Source organism: Euprymna scolopes, chromosome 34, assembly GCF_053919585.1.
Source record: "Euprymna scolopes isolate OS-2025 chromosome 34, ASM5391958v1, whole genome shotgun sequence".
Classification (NCBI taxonomy): Eukaryota; Metazoa; Mollusca; class Cephalopoda; order Sepiida; family Sepiolidae; genus Euprymna; species Euprymna scolopes.
In genome coordinates, this window is record NC_136515.1 from 33,871,933 (window position 1) to 33,885,661 (window position 13,729).

A 13,729-nucleotide genomic window follows, 5' to 3' on the forward strand; every position below is an offset into this window, starting at 1 on the left:
TTTCAACTATTTAAAGTAAATCAGGTCATGACGTCATCTGACGCATGCGTAGAACCGGTCGTCGTCACGAGAGGACCGTTTTTGTTGACCCCCACCCCCCTGTCAAAAATTGTCGATTTCGGGGGGAAAAAATGAACGTTTTTGGCCAATATTTCGATATTTTCAAGCGAAGGATAGAGCTTCAATATGATACAGAGTTTGTGAATTTTTGTTGTCTGTCAAAAGACACACAAACATACACACATTTTCGCTTTTATATATATAGATAATATATGTATGTATAAATAATGAAAGATGTGTTTTTTTTTAACTGCACTTGAAGTGTTGTATATTAATTGAAAATAAGAATTATATATATATATAAATGGATATGTTTGGAAGGCTAAAAGCGCTTTAAAAAAATTTTTTTATTTTAAAATAAACACATTTATTTGTTTATATAAGATATATTTCGATGCTATCCATCCTTATCAATAGAGAGTCTGATTTTTTTCTGGACCACATGGTGGAATTTTGCAAGCGAGAGTGTCAGTCCGTGGGTCTTGGTGACGGTTTGATTTTTAAAAATAAAAAAAAGTTACCAACAGGGGTATTGCGTTATCTGCGCAAATTGAAATAATGAAAGGGTTTTTTTTCTTTACTTGCACTTGAAGTGTTGTATATTAATTGAAAATAAGAATGGATATGTTTAGAAAGCATTTTTTCTTGTTTTTTTTTGTTTTTTAAATAAACAAATTTATTTAGTTTTCCAAATGTATCCATTTATATATGTAATTCTTATTTTCAATTAATATGCAATCTTTCAAATGCAGGTCAATAAAAATAATCTTTCATTATTTCAATTTGCGCAGCAAATGTGATATCCCTGTTAGTGACTGTTTTTTATTTCTTTTATTTTAAAAAATCAAACTGTTACCAAGATCCACGAACTGACACACTTTCGCAGAATTTCATCATGCGGACAACGAAAAGGACTCTCTATTGATAAGAATGTACAGCATTGAAATTTATCTGACATAAACAAATAAATTTTCTGTAAAAAAACAAAACAAATGCATTGTTTTTAGCTTTCCATTTATATATGTAATTCTTATTTTCTATATATATATATATATATATATATATATATATCTATCTATCAATGCCTCTGTTCAGTCTTGAAAGACAAATAATCCCCCCGTAGAGGTAGCTGTGTGAGGCAAGGGTTGTGCAATCTCTTCCATACCTCTCTTGAATTGGCACTGCTTGAGTCCAGTGGCAAGGAGAAGTCCAGGATGACTGGAAACAATGCAGAGATAAGCAGAGAGCATATACAACACCTGGAAGTCCCAAATAGTTACCCATTTAGTACTGACCAAGTTCAACGTTGCTTAACTTCAGTGATTAACAGGAATTGGTGTGTTAACGCGATTATGCCGTGTGTGTGTGTGTATATATATATATATATATATATATATATATACACACATCGTTGTTTTATTAATTGTGTAAATGGTTTTCTCATGGAAAGATGTGCTGATTCTATCTGGCAAGTTCATTTGAAATATATATTTTATTTATTTTTTATCATAGATTTTTCTTGTCCATAAATGTTTATATTTTCCAAGTTGATAGAATAACAGATTTTGCAATTATTTTCATTTTCAGTTGGTGACAGGGGAATCTTTCACCTGACCTCCTCTTAAACACACCAAATGGACTTTTATTAAGTACAATACTTAATTTTTTTTTTTTTTTAATGGAGAGTAGACAATGCATTGTCGATGCGTTATCAGCAGCTCCCGTTTCTCTCGCTTCTCTTTATTTGTCTCTCAGTCCTCCTTTTTAATGAGTAATTTTTCTGACAAATGGAGAAGAAAAAGCTGTTTTCTAGGTTGGCAGTATTTTGCGTGAACAGCCGCCAGGGATGTCGGAAATTTTCTGTTTCTATGTCTATCCTTGTAGCCATGTCACTAGTAAGGGTGCTGGAGGTAAACATTTTATCTGGGCTGACGTCAGGGACCTGAACCTTTGATTAACCACTAAGGAGGCTGTCCTATCAGCAGGTGCAAAGTACTGGGGCTGCTGTATTGCCATTTGGTGAATGGATTCTGGACCATGCAGTAGCTTCTGGTGGGGTCTCTCGATGCCATACTAGTGGGTAATTGTTACGGCTTTACCTTTTCATGTGCTACAAAAAAAAAAAATTTCTTCATTTCTATTTCTCTCTTACTTTTCCTCTGTCCTGCTTCAGGCATGTCTGTTGACCTAGTCCACAAATCCCAAAACACCATCATGAAAAGTCTCAATAAAAACACACACAATTAAGCTTGGATCTCCAACTTCTAACGTAGACCCCCACTACCAGGTCTCCTTCTCTAACATCAGGGGTCTACGTTCTTACCTTCCAGAGGTTGAAACCCAATTACAGGAGTCTAAACCAGACATATTATTTCTAAGTGAAACTGGCATTAGACAGACCATTTCCCTAGATCGTAATTAAAGGATACTCTGATTTAACTTCCAAATCTGACCCCCAAGATCGCCTTGGGCATGGAATATGTGCCTATATTAAAGATGGCTTTCCATGTGGTAGGGACATCTCCAGAGAAGACCCTAACTTACCCTATATGTGCCTCCCGGTTGCACTTGCTCAAACTACTGCATTTATATTTGCTCTCTCTATCGCCCCCACAACAGTGGAGTTACTATCTTTAAAAGCATATTTGAGAAAATTGACCGCACCCTATCTGCTTATCCTTCAGCTAATATTCATGTCTGTGGAGACTTCAATGTTCACCGCATCGAATGGTTAACTCTCTCAAACAAGACTGATAATGAGGGGGTGGTTCCGTCATGATTTCTCCATGGCTTATGATCTCACTCAGATTATTCACGAACCCACCCGTGTTCCCGATACTGACGGCCAGTATGCAAGTCTCCTAGACCTCTTTTTCACAACTTGCCCTGAACTGAGTTCAGCTTCTGTTGTCTCCACTTGGATCTTCCGACCACTCAGTTGTATCAGTTAAGATAAAAATGAAATGTAATAAGTCCCCAGATGTATCTCTCCATCGTACAGTATATCGATACTCTATGGGATAGCTTCTGCACATTTATATCAGATCTACCTCTGCATTCCATTTTTAAAAAGGATGTGTCCTCTATGGTATCAGACCTGACAGAATGGTTAATTGTTGGTAAAGACTGTTTCATACCCTCGAAAAAATTCCAGTAAAAAGCTAACAGCCAGCCGTGGTTCTCTCCGGAATGTGCTGCTGCCATTGCGCATAGAAATCACCTTTTCCATTGCTTCCAACGTAATAGATCTACTGAGACTAAAGCCACTTTCAGAACTGCCAGCAACCATTGTAAAAAAAGTAATAAAGAACGTGTTCAGTCTGTCAAGTCCAAAGTAGCTGAGCAGCGGCTTGGTTCCCACCAGTTTTGGCAAATAGCAAACAGAATCCTGAACAGAAGCGTGTGCTCTATCCCAACTCTCATAAATGGACCTGAGGTAATCTCGTCGGCATCAGACAAAGCCAAACTCTTTGCCAAGAACTTTGCAGCTAATTCTAACCTTTGCGACCAAGACTGCCAACCTCCAATATTTCCTCCTGTATCAGAAAACATGCTATGTGATATACATATATCTGTACGTGATGTTGCCGAGCTAATCAAAAACCTTGATTCCAGTAAAGCAACCAGCCCTGACGGTATTCCAATTATAGTACTCAAAAGACTTCAACCAGAACTAGCGCCCATCCTTACAAAACTATTTAAACGTTGTCTTAAGGAGAATTGCTTCCCGTCACCCTGGAAAATCTCATCAGTTTGCCCTGTATTTAAGAATTCAGGTGATCGGTCATCTCCCTCTCAGTACAGGCCAATAAGTCTCCTGTGCGTCATGAGTAAGTTGCTGGAATCTGTGTTAAATAGAGAAGTAATCCACCATCTCAGCAAAACTAACTTAGTGACACGTGATATGGTTTCCGTTCTGCTAGATCTACAGCAGATGTGCTTACAGTTATATCTCATAGGATTAGCGAATCCCTCGACAGAGGCTACCTTTCTAGGGCAATTGCTCTTGACATATCAAAGGCCTTTGATAGAGTATGGCATAAAGGTTTACTTCACAAGATCTCCAGCTATGGTATAGCTGGAAATGTCTTCTCAATTATTAAATCATTTCTCTCTGATAGGTTCATAAGAGTAGTGGTTGATGGGCAGAAATCAGAAGCTCTTAGTATTAATGTTGGAGTCCCTCAGGGGTCGATCCTGGGCCCAATTCTCTTCCTGATCTATATTAATGATCTTCCAAATCACATCCTTACATCATTCGTAGACATCTATGCTGATGACACTACTATTTATGGTAGCACATCAAAGGCTGTAAATGACAAAGTTCTCTCTGATTCTCTCTCCTCTGATCTCGAGCACGTGGTTCAGTGGGGGAAGACGTGGCTGGTTACTTTTAATGCATCCAAAACCAAACTCCTATTCTTACATCATCAACGCTCTGATCCCCATCTGGCATCAATTGTGATGGATGGCTCTTGTCTGGGTGAGGCCCCGTGTTTTGACAAGCTTCTGGGCTTGACCTTTACTCCTGATCTGAAATGGAACACGTATATCAAGTCTGTTGCCAAGGTCGCTGGAAAGATGGTGGGATCCTTCTATCGATCCAGTAGATATCTCACTGCTGATGCAATTCTCTATCTATATAAGAGCCAGGTATGTCCAAAGATGGAGTACTGTTGCCACATCTGGGCAGGAGCTGCTAGAAAGGACTTATCCTGCCTTGATAGAGTTCAAAATAGACTTCGTAGCCTTGTGGAGGATGTCCTTTTGCAACCTCTTTCTTACAGAAGAGATGTTGTGAGGTTGTCTCTGCTTTATCGTTATTTTCATGACAAGTGCTCAGCTGAGCTCCATTCTATGGTCCCCCCTCGCCAAACTTTCATCTTTATCTGTACGTAAACGTAGATTCCATGAACAAAGCTTCTTTCTTAGAACTGCACGCCTATAGAATTGTCTTCCGTTTTTCTGCTTTCCAGCTGACTACAATATGGTTGTCTTCAAGTCTAACGTAAACAAGTTTTTGATGAGCCGTTCCATATAAGTTAACAAATTTACCGAATCTCCAATTTCTACCGTACACTCTTTAACCCTTATCCTTGAGTGGCCTCTTGGCCTTGATAAGTGGTGATGCCTATGTAAAAAATATAATATATATATATATATATAAACAAAAATTAGTAAGTTTGTACATTTCTCGAGATCCCAGGTGAAACCATTTCAAGTAAGGAAGTGAGAAAGCAAATAGCAAATCCGACAACCACCCCAGACTTAACCTGCCATCTGAAATAAATTTGAAAAGAAATCTTCCACTCTATAATATGAAGTCTACAGTGGATGTTTTTTACTTGTTTAGGTCATCAAAAATGATAATTTGTTTATGAAAAATTATTCATGTAATTCTATGATTTTAAATAAATACTAGCAGTTCAGCTCCCCTTTGCTCAGGCCCTATATACTGTTCATAACTTTATGTGCATATATATATATATTAAAAAGTTTGATGCCTGTCCAGGTAACCTACACTAAAATTTCAAGTGTTAGACCCAACATTGGCAGAGGAGTTTGGTAGAGTCTGCAAAGGTCAACTCTTTCAACTTTAACCTCTTGGCAGCCAAATTTTTGCCCCAAAACTGATTAAAAAGCTTGCTGCGTGTTTGAATACCCTTTATGTAAAATTTCAAATGTTTAGACCCAAAATTGGCTGAATAGTTTGCTAGAGACTGCAAAGGTCAAATTTTTTAAAACTTTGACCCCTTAACATTTATTGTTTTGGGCTCAAATAAAATTAAAAAGTTTGATCCATGTCCAAGTAACCTACATCTAAAATTTCAAGTGTTTAGACCCAAAATTGACGGTGGAGTTTGGTCAAAGGTCAAATTGTTGAACTTTGACCCCTTGACAACCAAATTTCAGACCCAAAAACGAATTAAAAATATTTTCCCAAATCTCAATACCCCTTATGTCAAATTTCAAGGCTGTAGGCTGAAAATTGACAGAGTAGTTTGGTACACACACATACATACACACACAATTTCACTTTTATAGATATATACATTTTAGTCATGCATTTAGATAAATAGTAAATGCAAAGCAATGTCAAACATTTTTGTTATTTTTTAACAGTGTGTACACTTCTAATTATTATTAATTTTTGCACATAATGTCCATCACTTAAACAATTAAAAAATTTTAATTTCCACTTTTAGTATGTAGGTAGTGTATTGAAATCTCAAAAGGAGAAAAAGAATTTGTAGCATTTATCAGGTATAAAGTTTTATTAATATCAGTTTTCAGCATGTCAAATATTGATTATTCTTGTAATTTTAGGAAACCACAGGTTTGTGTCTCCATTTCTGCACTTCATATCATTAAACAACATGCAGCCTCTTCATTGGACAGTCAACGACTCATATTGCATGCAAATGTTGTCTACGATAAAGGTAACATTTGAACATTTGTATTTTATATATTCTGAAAATATTTTACTAAAACAAAATCAAGATTTAAAATTTGTTTTCCGTTTAAAATTTTAGTTGTAAAAGGAATGAAATTGTTAGCTTTTAATAAGATATTTATATATTTCTGATGATCTTATAACTATGTAACATTAAATAGTATCTTGCATAAATGGCAGATTATTTCAGATAGTAAATTAATAGATTTTTGCAAATTAGAAGCAAAAAATTTGAAGATGTATTTTGCTTCTAATTTGACATTTACTACATGTAATTTTACTACATGTAACTTTACTACATGTAATTTTACTACATGTAATTTTACTACATGTAATTTTACTACATGTAATTTTACTACATGTAATTTTACTTTCTGCAGATATTGATGTATGTTGTTGACATATGTGAACAATTTTATTCTTTTGATTTACAATTTCCTATACTTATCTGCATTTCTAAGATGAAGTTGTTGTTCCATTATGAGATATTCTCACACCTTTCTTTTCATATTTACAGATGGTCAGCGTGTTTCTATTATGGTGGATACAGCAGAAGAAACAAAAAGTTCGGATGAAAACAATGTGACACCTTTACAAGTGCCAATGCTTGTAAGTTAATTTATTTGTCTCTCATGGCAAGATGTGATACTAGGATCAGAAAGTGGGATTGAAGATCTAGTATACCAAAGTAGGAACACTCTGGCCTGTAAAAAATGCTGAGGCAACTCTGCTGGCATTCCCCCATACATTTTCCTCAACAATTAACAATACTCTTTGTCAAAGAGAGAAGGCAAATCTTGGGAGGGTGGACCTCCTATAATGGCACAGGACCAGTACTCTTCAGTCAACAAGGCAAGCCTATCGCAAATCTTAATGAGCGCCTCCAATGTTAGTGTAATTACTTCGCCTCTGCTTAACCATTTCAGTCAAACCCCTCAGATTCTAACTGTTCCTTCTGTGGTTTATGACTGTTCTCCCAACACACACACACACACACACACACATACTACTGATGAAATCCTGGGCGCTATCAAAAAACTGAAAAACAAGAAGGCGGCTAGAAAAGATGTTCTTTCGTCTGAAATCCTCAAACATTCTTTAGATATATTGGTCAGAATTCTCCACAAAACTTTCACCTATGTCTGGGAACCAAAAATCTTCCTTAAGACTGGAGCGATACCATCTTGTTTCCTTTTCATAGGAAAGGTGACCAACATGGTTGCAGTAATTATAATGGTATCAGCCATATCTATATCAGTGCAAAAATCTTCACTTCCATCCTGTTAAAGTGGTTTCAAAAACAAATGGTCAAACCAATGCGGATTTCACCCAAGCCAGTGATGTACTATCCAGACTTTCACTCCTCAAAGAATACTTGAGCATTGCTAGAGCTACCAGCAAAACTATCATTTTCATCATTGACTTTGATGCTGTATTTGACTGTTGACCAGGGGCCCTTTATAAGGCAATGTATGCCAATAGCATGCCCCCAAAACTGCTCGACCTAATCAAAGCTTACTGTCTCCCCACACGCATTAAAGTCCATGTGTATGGTCAAGAGTAAGGATTTTTTGGTATTCACTTTGGTGCCCAACAAGGATGCGTTCTCTCACCTATGCTCTTCAATTATGTCACCAACTGGATCACATCGAATGCCCTGGACAACTTTTATAGTGTAACAATAGATTGTGGTCTACAAATCTCAAATCTCTACAGCACTGATAATATTGCCATATTGGATGAAAGCTTTGCTCACATTTAATTGGCATTAACAATATGCAATCTTGCGTTTCAAAGATCAGCATGAAGATAAACACCAATAAGACAAAGTTACTGATGGTAAGTCTTCTTCCAAATGAAAGACAGATACCCTTGAAGAAGTTGATTAATTCAAATACCTTGGCTCCATCAACAGGCAAAGTGAAGGAAAACATCCTCAGCAACATCAGTAATGCTCACACTGCCTTCTGTTGACTTCAATTTCAGCTCTGGTCTCTAAAATGAAAATGAGGCTGAACACCAAAGTCAGGATCTACCGAGCCCTCATCCACACCATTCTTGTTTATGGCTGCAAGACTTGACCTATGCAGACTTGATCTATGCAGACTGGAGGTATTTGACCATCATTGCCTATTCTGCATACTCTGGCAACAATTTATCTCTAACTGTACAGTTTGTGTTACATGATCCACTCCCTCCAAAAGTCTCTTCTTGCCAGACATTGTCATTGGTTCGGACCATGCCCCTCACCGACACCAAGGTGACTTCATCCGTGAAGTTATTGATCCAGTACTACCACCTAGCTGGAAGAAATGTCGTAATTGTCAACTCAAAACTTAGGACAGTGGAACAGAATGTTGAACTGATTCTGGACAATCACCTTTATGGGGTTCGTCGCTGAAACCACAAAAAGGTTTGCACTTATAACAGAAGCAGACTTGGATCGCTGTGCCTGGTCAGCCAGTGTTTGAGATATGGTGAACTTGTTGGAAAGGGTGGAAAAAAAACATTGCTTCTCAAAAATTTTACTATAAAAACTATGAAAAAATAGTGCAAATAAACAATGGAAATATTGCATGTCAACAATTTTCATCAATTAAAATTATAAAAAATATGAATAGGCCTCGTGGAACTTCCATGGTTGATAATGATATTTCTGTTAAAATAATGTCTATCGGGTGTAATAATGTTATAGAAAATTGTTTTTTCTTTTGTAAAAAAATAATTGTCATTGTTTTCTAAATATTGTTTAAATAATTAAATGGTTTTTAAATTTATTTAAAATCATAATTAAGTACATATTTAAATTACAAAAAATAAAAAGAATGCAAGGAGTAGATTTTTAAAACTTGTTAAATTGATGGGACAACAGAATTCAATTTTGGAACAATTCATTTTAAAATGGGCTAAACTGGGAATTTTTTTTACCTTAGTGACATCATTTATTTTTCAATTACTTGCATATTTCATCTTTGGCAAACACAATCTGATTATTTGTCAGTGAATGTCTAATGTGACTAATGGGTGACTATCAACTACTAAATAGACCTAGTATAGAATTTAAAGCGATAAGGGAACCGTTAATTTTCTTTCTTTTATTTATATAATAAAATAAGAACAATTATTCCTGTGTACAAAATGACACCATAGCTAAAGAAACACTAAGGCCAGACATTAATCCAAAATTACTACACTACCTTCCTGTATCTCATGCATGGTTTCCGCTAATAATCAATCGGTTTAGTTATGATTTATAAATTGCTACAATTTCTCCACTCTGATTCACTCTTCTAATTATGACATGTTTTAAGGTGGTAGCCAGGCAACTTACCTACTAATTATTTTCTACCCAAGTCATCAACAGAGCTAATATTCATAGTCTAAACTTATTGTAATTCACTGTAATTATTTTGTTTATTCATTACGTGCTTCTACTATTCACGCACAGCCCATTACCTCGGAAACTAATGAACGCTCCCTCTTAATTTAATTTCTACTCATAACAGCACTTTCATTGGCTGAGTAGACCTAATCTGTCATTTCATATTTTGCATTTACTGAACAGTACCTCATTACATTCAATATGATTCTTCCATTCTATTTCTTCAGAACAACAATGCCTTTCATTTTATTACGAAAAACGTTTTGGAATGGACATTTTCATCAATTTGTAACTTAACTAGATAATTTCTGCAAATGCTTTCATTAGACAGCGAGAGACAGATTGTGTATATGTGAGTGCACAACTTTCTGTTTATCTGTCGTCTTATCGTCAGCATTGCTATTACTGATTTGCATGTTGAACAGAAAATCAGAAAAAAGAGAGAGACACACACACAGATTGTGTGTGTGTTTTGCTAAATTAGAAAAACCACAGATGTTGAATTGTAACATGGGAGGTACCTTTTTGCTGACAACTTTGAAAGTTATCCTCTTAGCAAAACTTGATTTTCAGTAAGTGTCTTCGAAATCTGTTTTCATTAATAATTACTTTTTTACCTGATCATTTTTCATATGAACGCATCGTAATATTTACTTCAGTTTAGAAAGATTTCTCTTTGGATTTGTTTACTTTCATAAAACTAACCCAGCAGAATAAAAACTCAGCAATGTCGATTTTACCAAAGAAAATATTCTTATTTGATCTTTTTAAAATTTTTATTTGACTTTTTTTTTCATGTTCCATAATTTTTTTTTTTTTTTTTGGTAATTATATACGCTTACCAATTCACAAATGCTTACTTATGCAGAATACAAACTATACTAAAATAATGACAAATTTTGTTAACTAGTATGGATTTTCAAAGAACATTTTCATACACAAACACTACCATATATATTTACATTTAAATTGACATCATAGATAACAAATAGCACAGTCCATTATTGAATTAATTTGGAATTCTTTTGAAATGAGTAATTTGTATTATTTATTTTTATTTAATTATCTGCAGACTATTATCCTCATCTTCTAGTTGTTAATTAAATAAAAATAAATAATACAAATTACTTATCTCAAAAGAATTCCAAATTAATAAAAAAAATATACCATTTAGTACAAATCCAACAATGAAAGAAGAAAAATGTGGATTTATAAGACCAAAAAAATTTTGATTGCCTGTCGGGGCTCGTAGCGCAGTGGATAGAGATGCGGAATATCTACAGTTTCAGATGAGCATTGTCTGAAGATAGCGGTTTCCATCCCTATCAAAGCCAGTCAGAGGATTAGTTGGCTAAACCATGGTGAGACGACAACAACCATGGAAGGCTGTGGATGCAGGTGGGAGATTCGACATTCCTATCCTGTTGCAATTAACTACCTGATGAAGGCCAGAGGAATAAATGTCATGACGCTGAAACATCATGAAACAGCAATTAGAAGAAAAGAATTAAATAAAAATAAGTAGCACAGTCCATATTCTGCAAGGTGCTCCTTGCTTTGCTCGGGCTTGGAACAAAACCCCACATTAGTCATATCCAATTATGGAGCAACGATTACGGCCAGTGAATGACAGTTGTTAAAGCAACGAGTGCCCACTATTGCCTACTAGTGACCATGGATAAACCTCCAATACCTGCAAGTAATCACATCAAAATTGCTGGAAAAATGGTGGGATCTTTCTATCGATCCAGTAGATATCTCACTGCTGATACAATTCTCTATCTATATAAGAGCCAGGTACGTCCAAGGATGGAATGCTGTTGCCACATCTGGGCAAGAGCTGCTAGAAAGAACTTATCCTGCCTTGATAGAGTTACAAATAGACTTCGTAGCCTTGTAGGAGATGTCCTTTTCTCTTCCCTGCAACCTCTATCTCACAGAAGAGATGTTGCGAGCCTGTCTCTGATGTATCGTTATTTTCATGGAAAATGTTCGACTGAGCTTCAATCTATGGTCCCCCCTCGCCAAACTTTTACAAGAAACACTCGTCTAGCTGAAAACACTATCAATAATTTCCCCCACTCTTTATCTGTGCCTAAACCAAAACATAGATTCCATGAACAAAGCTTCTTTCTTAGAACTGCACGCCTGTGGAATTGTCTTCCGTTTTCCTGCTTTCTGGCTGAGTACAATATGGTTGTGTTCAAGTCTAACGTAAATAAGTTCTTGATGAGCCATTCCATATAAGTTAACAAATTTACCGAATTTTCATTACTAATGATTACTATATTTTCCAATTTCTACTGTAGACTCTTTAACCCTTATCCTTGAGTGGCATTTTGGCCTTGATAATGTGGTGATGCCTGTGTAAAAAAAAAAAGTTACTGATCTAAAACAAATGCCCGCCCCTGTACAGAAGTGACAATAAACACCTGAAAATCGTTGTCAATCACCATTATAACCGTCAGTGAGTAACGATGCCCACCACTGAATGACAGTACCATATAATGGATGACAGTGCACAAATATTGAAGACAGACTATTTCATTTCAGAGGAGTCTAATGGGGTTTTACACTAATCATGATCGATAGTGACCAGCAGTCACCAAATGCAAGTAACTGCCTAAAAATCCCAATGACTACCAGTGCTCACCATTGAAGACAGACATCAGTAAATGCAAGTAACAGCCTAAAACAGCACTAACCGCCAGTACTCCTTAGTGCCTTCCACAGACATTCAGTGGATACCAGTACCCAACAATACCCAAAAGTTGAAGACAGACAATTTCAGTTTGGAGCAGTCCAATGGAGGCGAACACTTATCATAGCTGCCAGTGACTAAGGCAGCTGGTACCCATGTAAATAATTGCCCAAAACCCCCAGTGATGACATTGACAGTAAGTAACTTCCACTAGCTGCCACTGCCAGACAATGCCCAACAGAAAAGCTAGATGATTTCATTTTGGCCACAGCTGCCAGTATCTGCTATTTACCAGGTCTGATAACCATGGTTTAATTTTTCATGGGAGTTATCCAATCTGTTCTTGCTTTGTGTGATACTTCTACTGGGCAACACAAGTACACAGGTCCTGCTAGTTATAAATAATACATGATATGAGTAATAAGTAAGTAGTAATACTAAATATATACATTCTGTATACATATATAATAGTATGTTATGATAAATAGTAATATTGACATCTAGAAATAAAATAGGTTTTAGGCTCCTAAAATTTGTACTAAAATTATCTGCAAGGATCTGTGGTGCAACAGTTAGAGTATTTGTAAACTTGTAAAAATGCAGTTGTAAAAGTGACCTTCTTCTGAAGGTTCAATCCTTAATATGGACGACCGAAAATTGCAGATTACTTAGGACTTCTATTCAATCATGGCTGACAGAACCCCCAGGATTCTATTTGAAATTCCATGCAGATTTCTGAATTCAACAGAAAGATTAAAGAGTTTGACAAAATACACCTGAAGGTCAGAGGTTACATCGATTGAGACATTATGAAAATGACACTCAAGATGAGAACAGTCATTCAAAGAATTCAAATGATACAAATAACCAATCCTCATTTCCAACATTCAGAAACCTAATAATTTCCTCTCCATTGTTAAACTGATTAAACTCATTTGCCCTTTCTTTGTCATACTTTTTCTCTTTCTCTCCTACTTGTTGGGTGGGGGGCATAACAATAAGAAGCATTTTACAATCCTCGTTTAAAACGTTTTTGCATAATATGAAACTATAATGGTTGCTGGTTTTCTGAAAATTGTTGTTTTGATCATTACTCTAGCTTTGAAGATATGCCTAAAAGTCATCACTGAAT

General features: G+C 35.9%; 1 protein-coding gene across 7 annotated transcripts in view; it reads left to right on the plus strand.

Moving 5' to 3' along the window:
- Window positions 1–13,729, plus strand: part of LOC145259169 (uncharacterized) — a 167,533-nt gene that overhangs the window by 66,562 nt on the left and 87,242 nt on the right. For all 7 annotated transcript variants that reach the window (XM_080116907.1, XM_080116903.1, XM_080116906.1 and 4 more), the window contains 2 exons: window positions 6,388–6,500; window positions 7,032–7,123. In XM_080116907.1, the coding sequence (XP_079973033.1) occupies window positions 6,388–6,500; window positions 7,032–7,123 (205 nt within the window). The remainder of the gene's footprint in view (window positions 1–6,387; window positions 6,501–7,031; window positions 7,124–13,729) is intronic.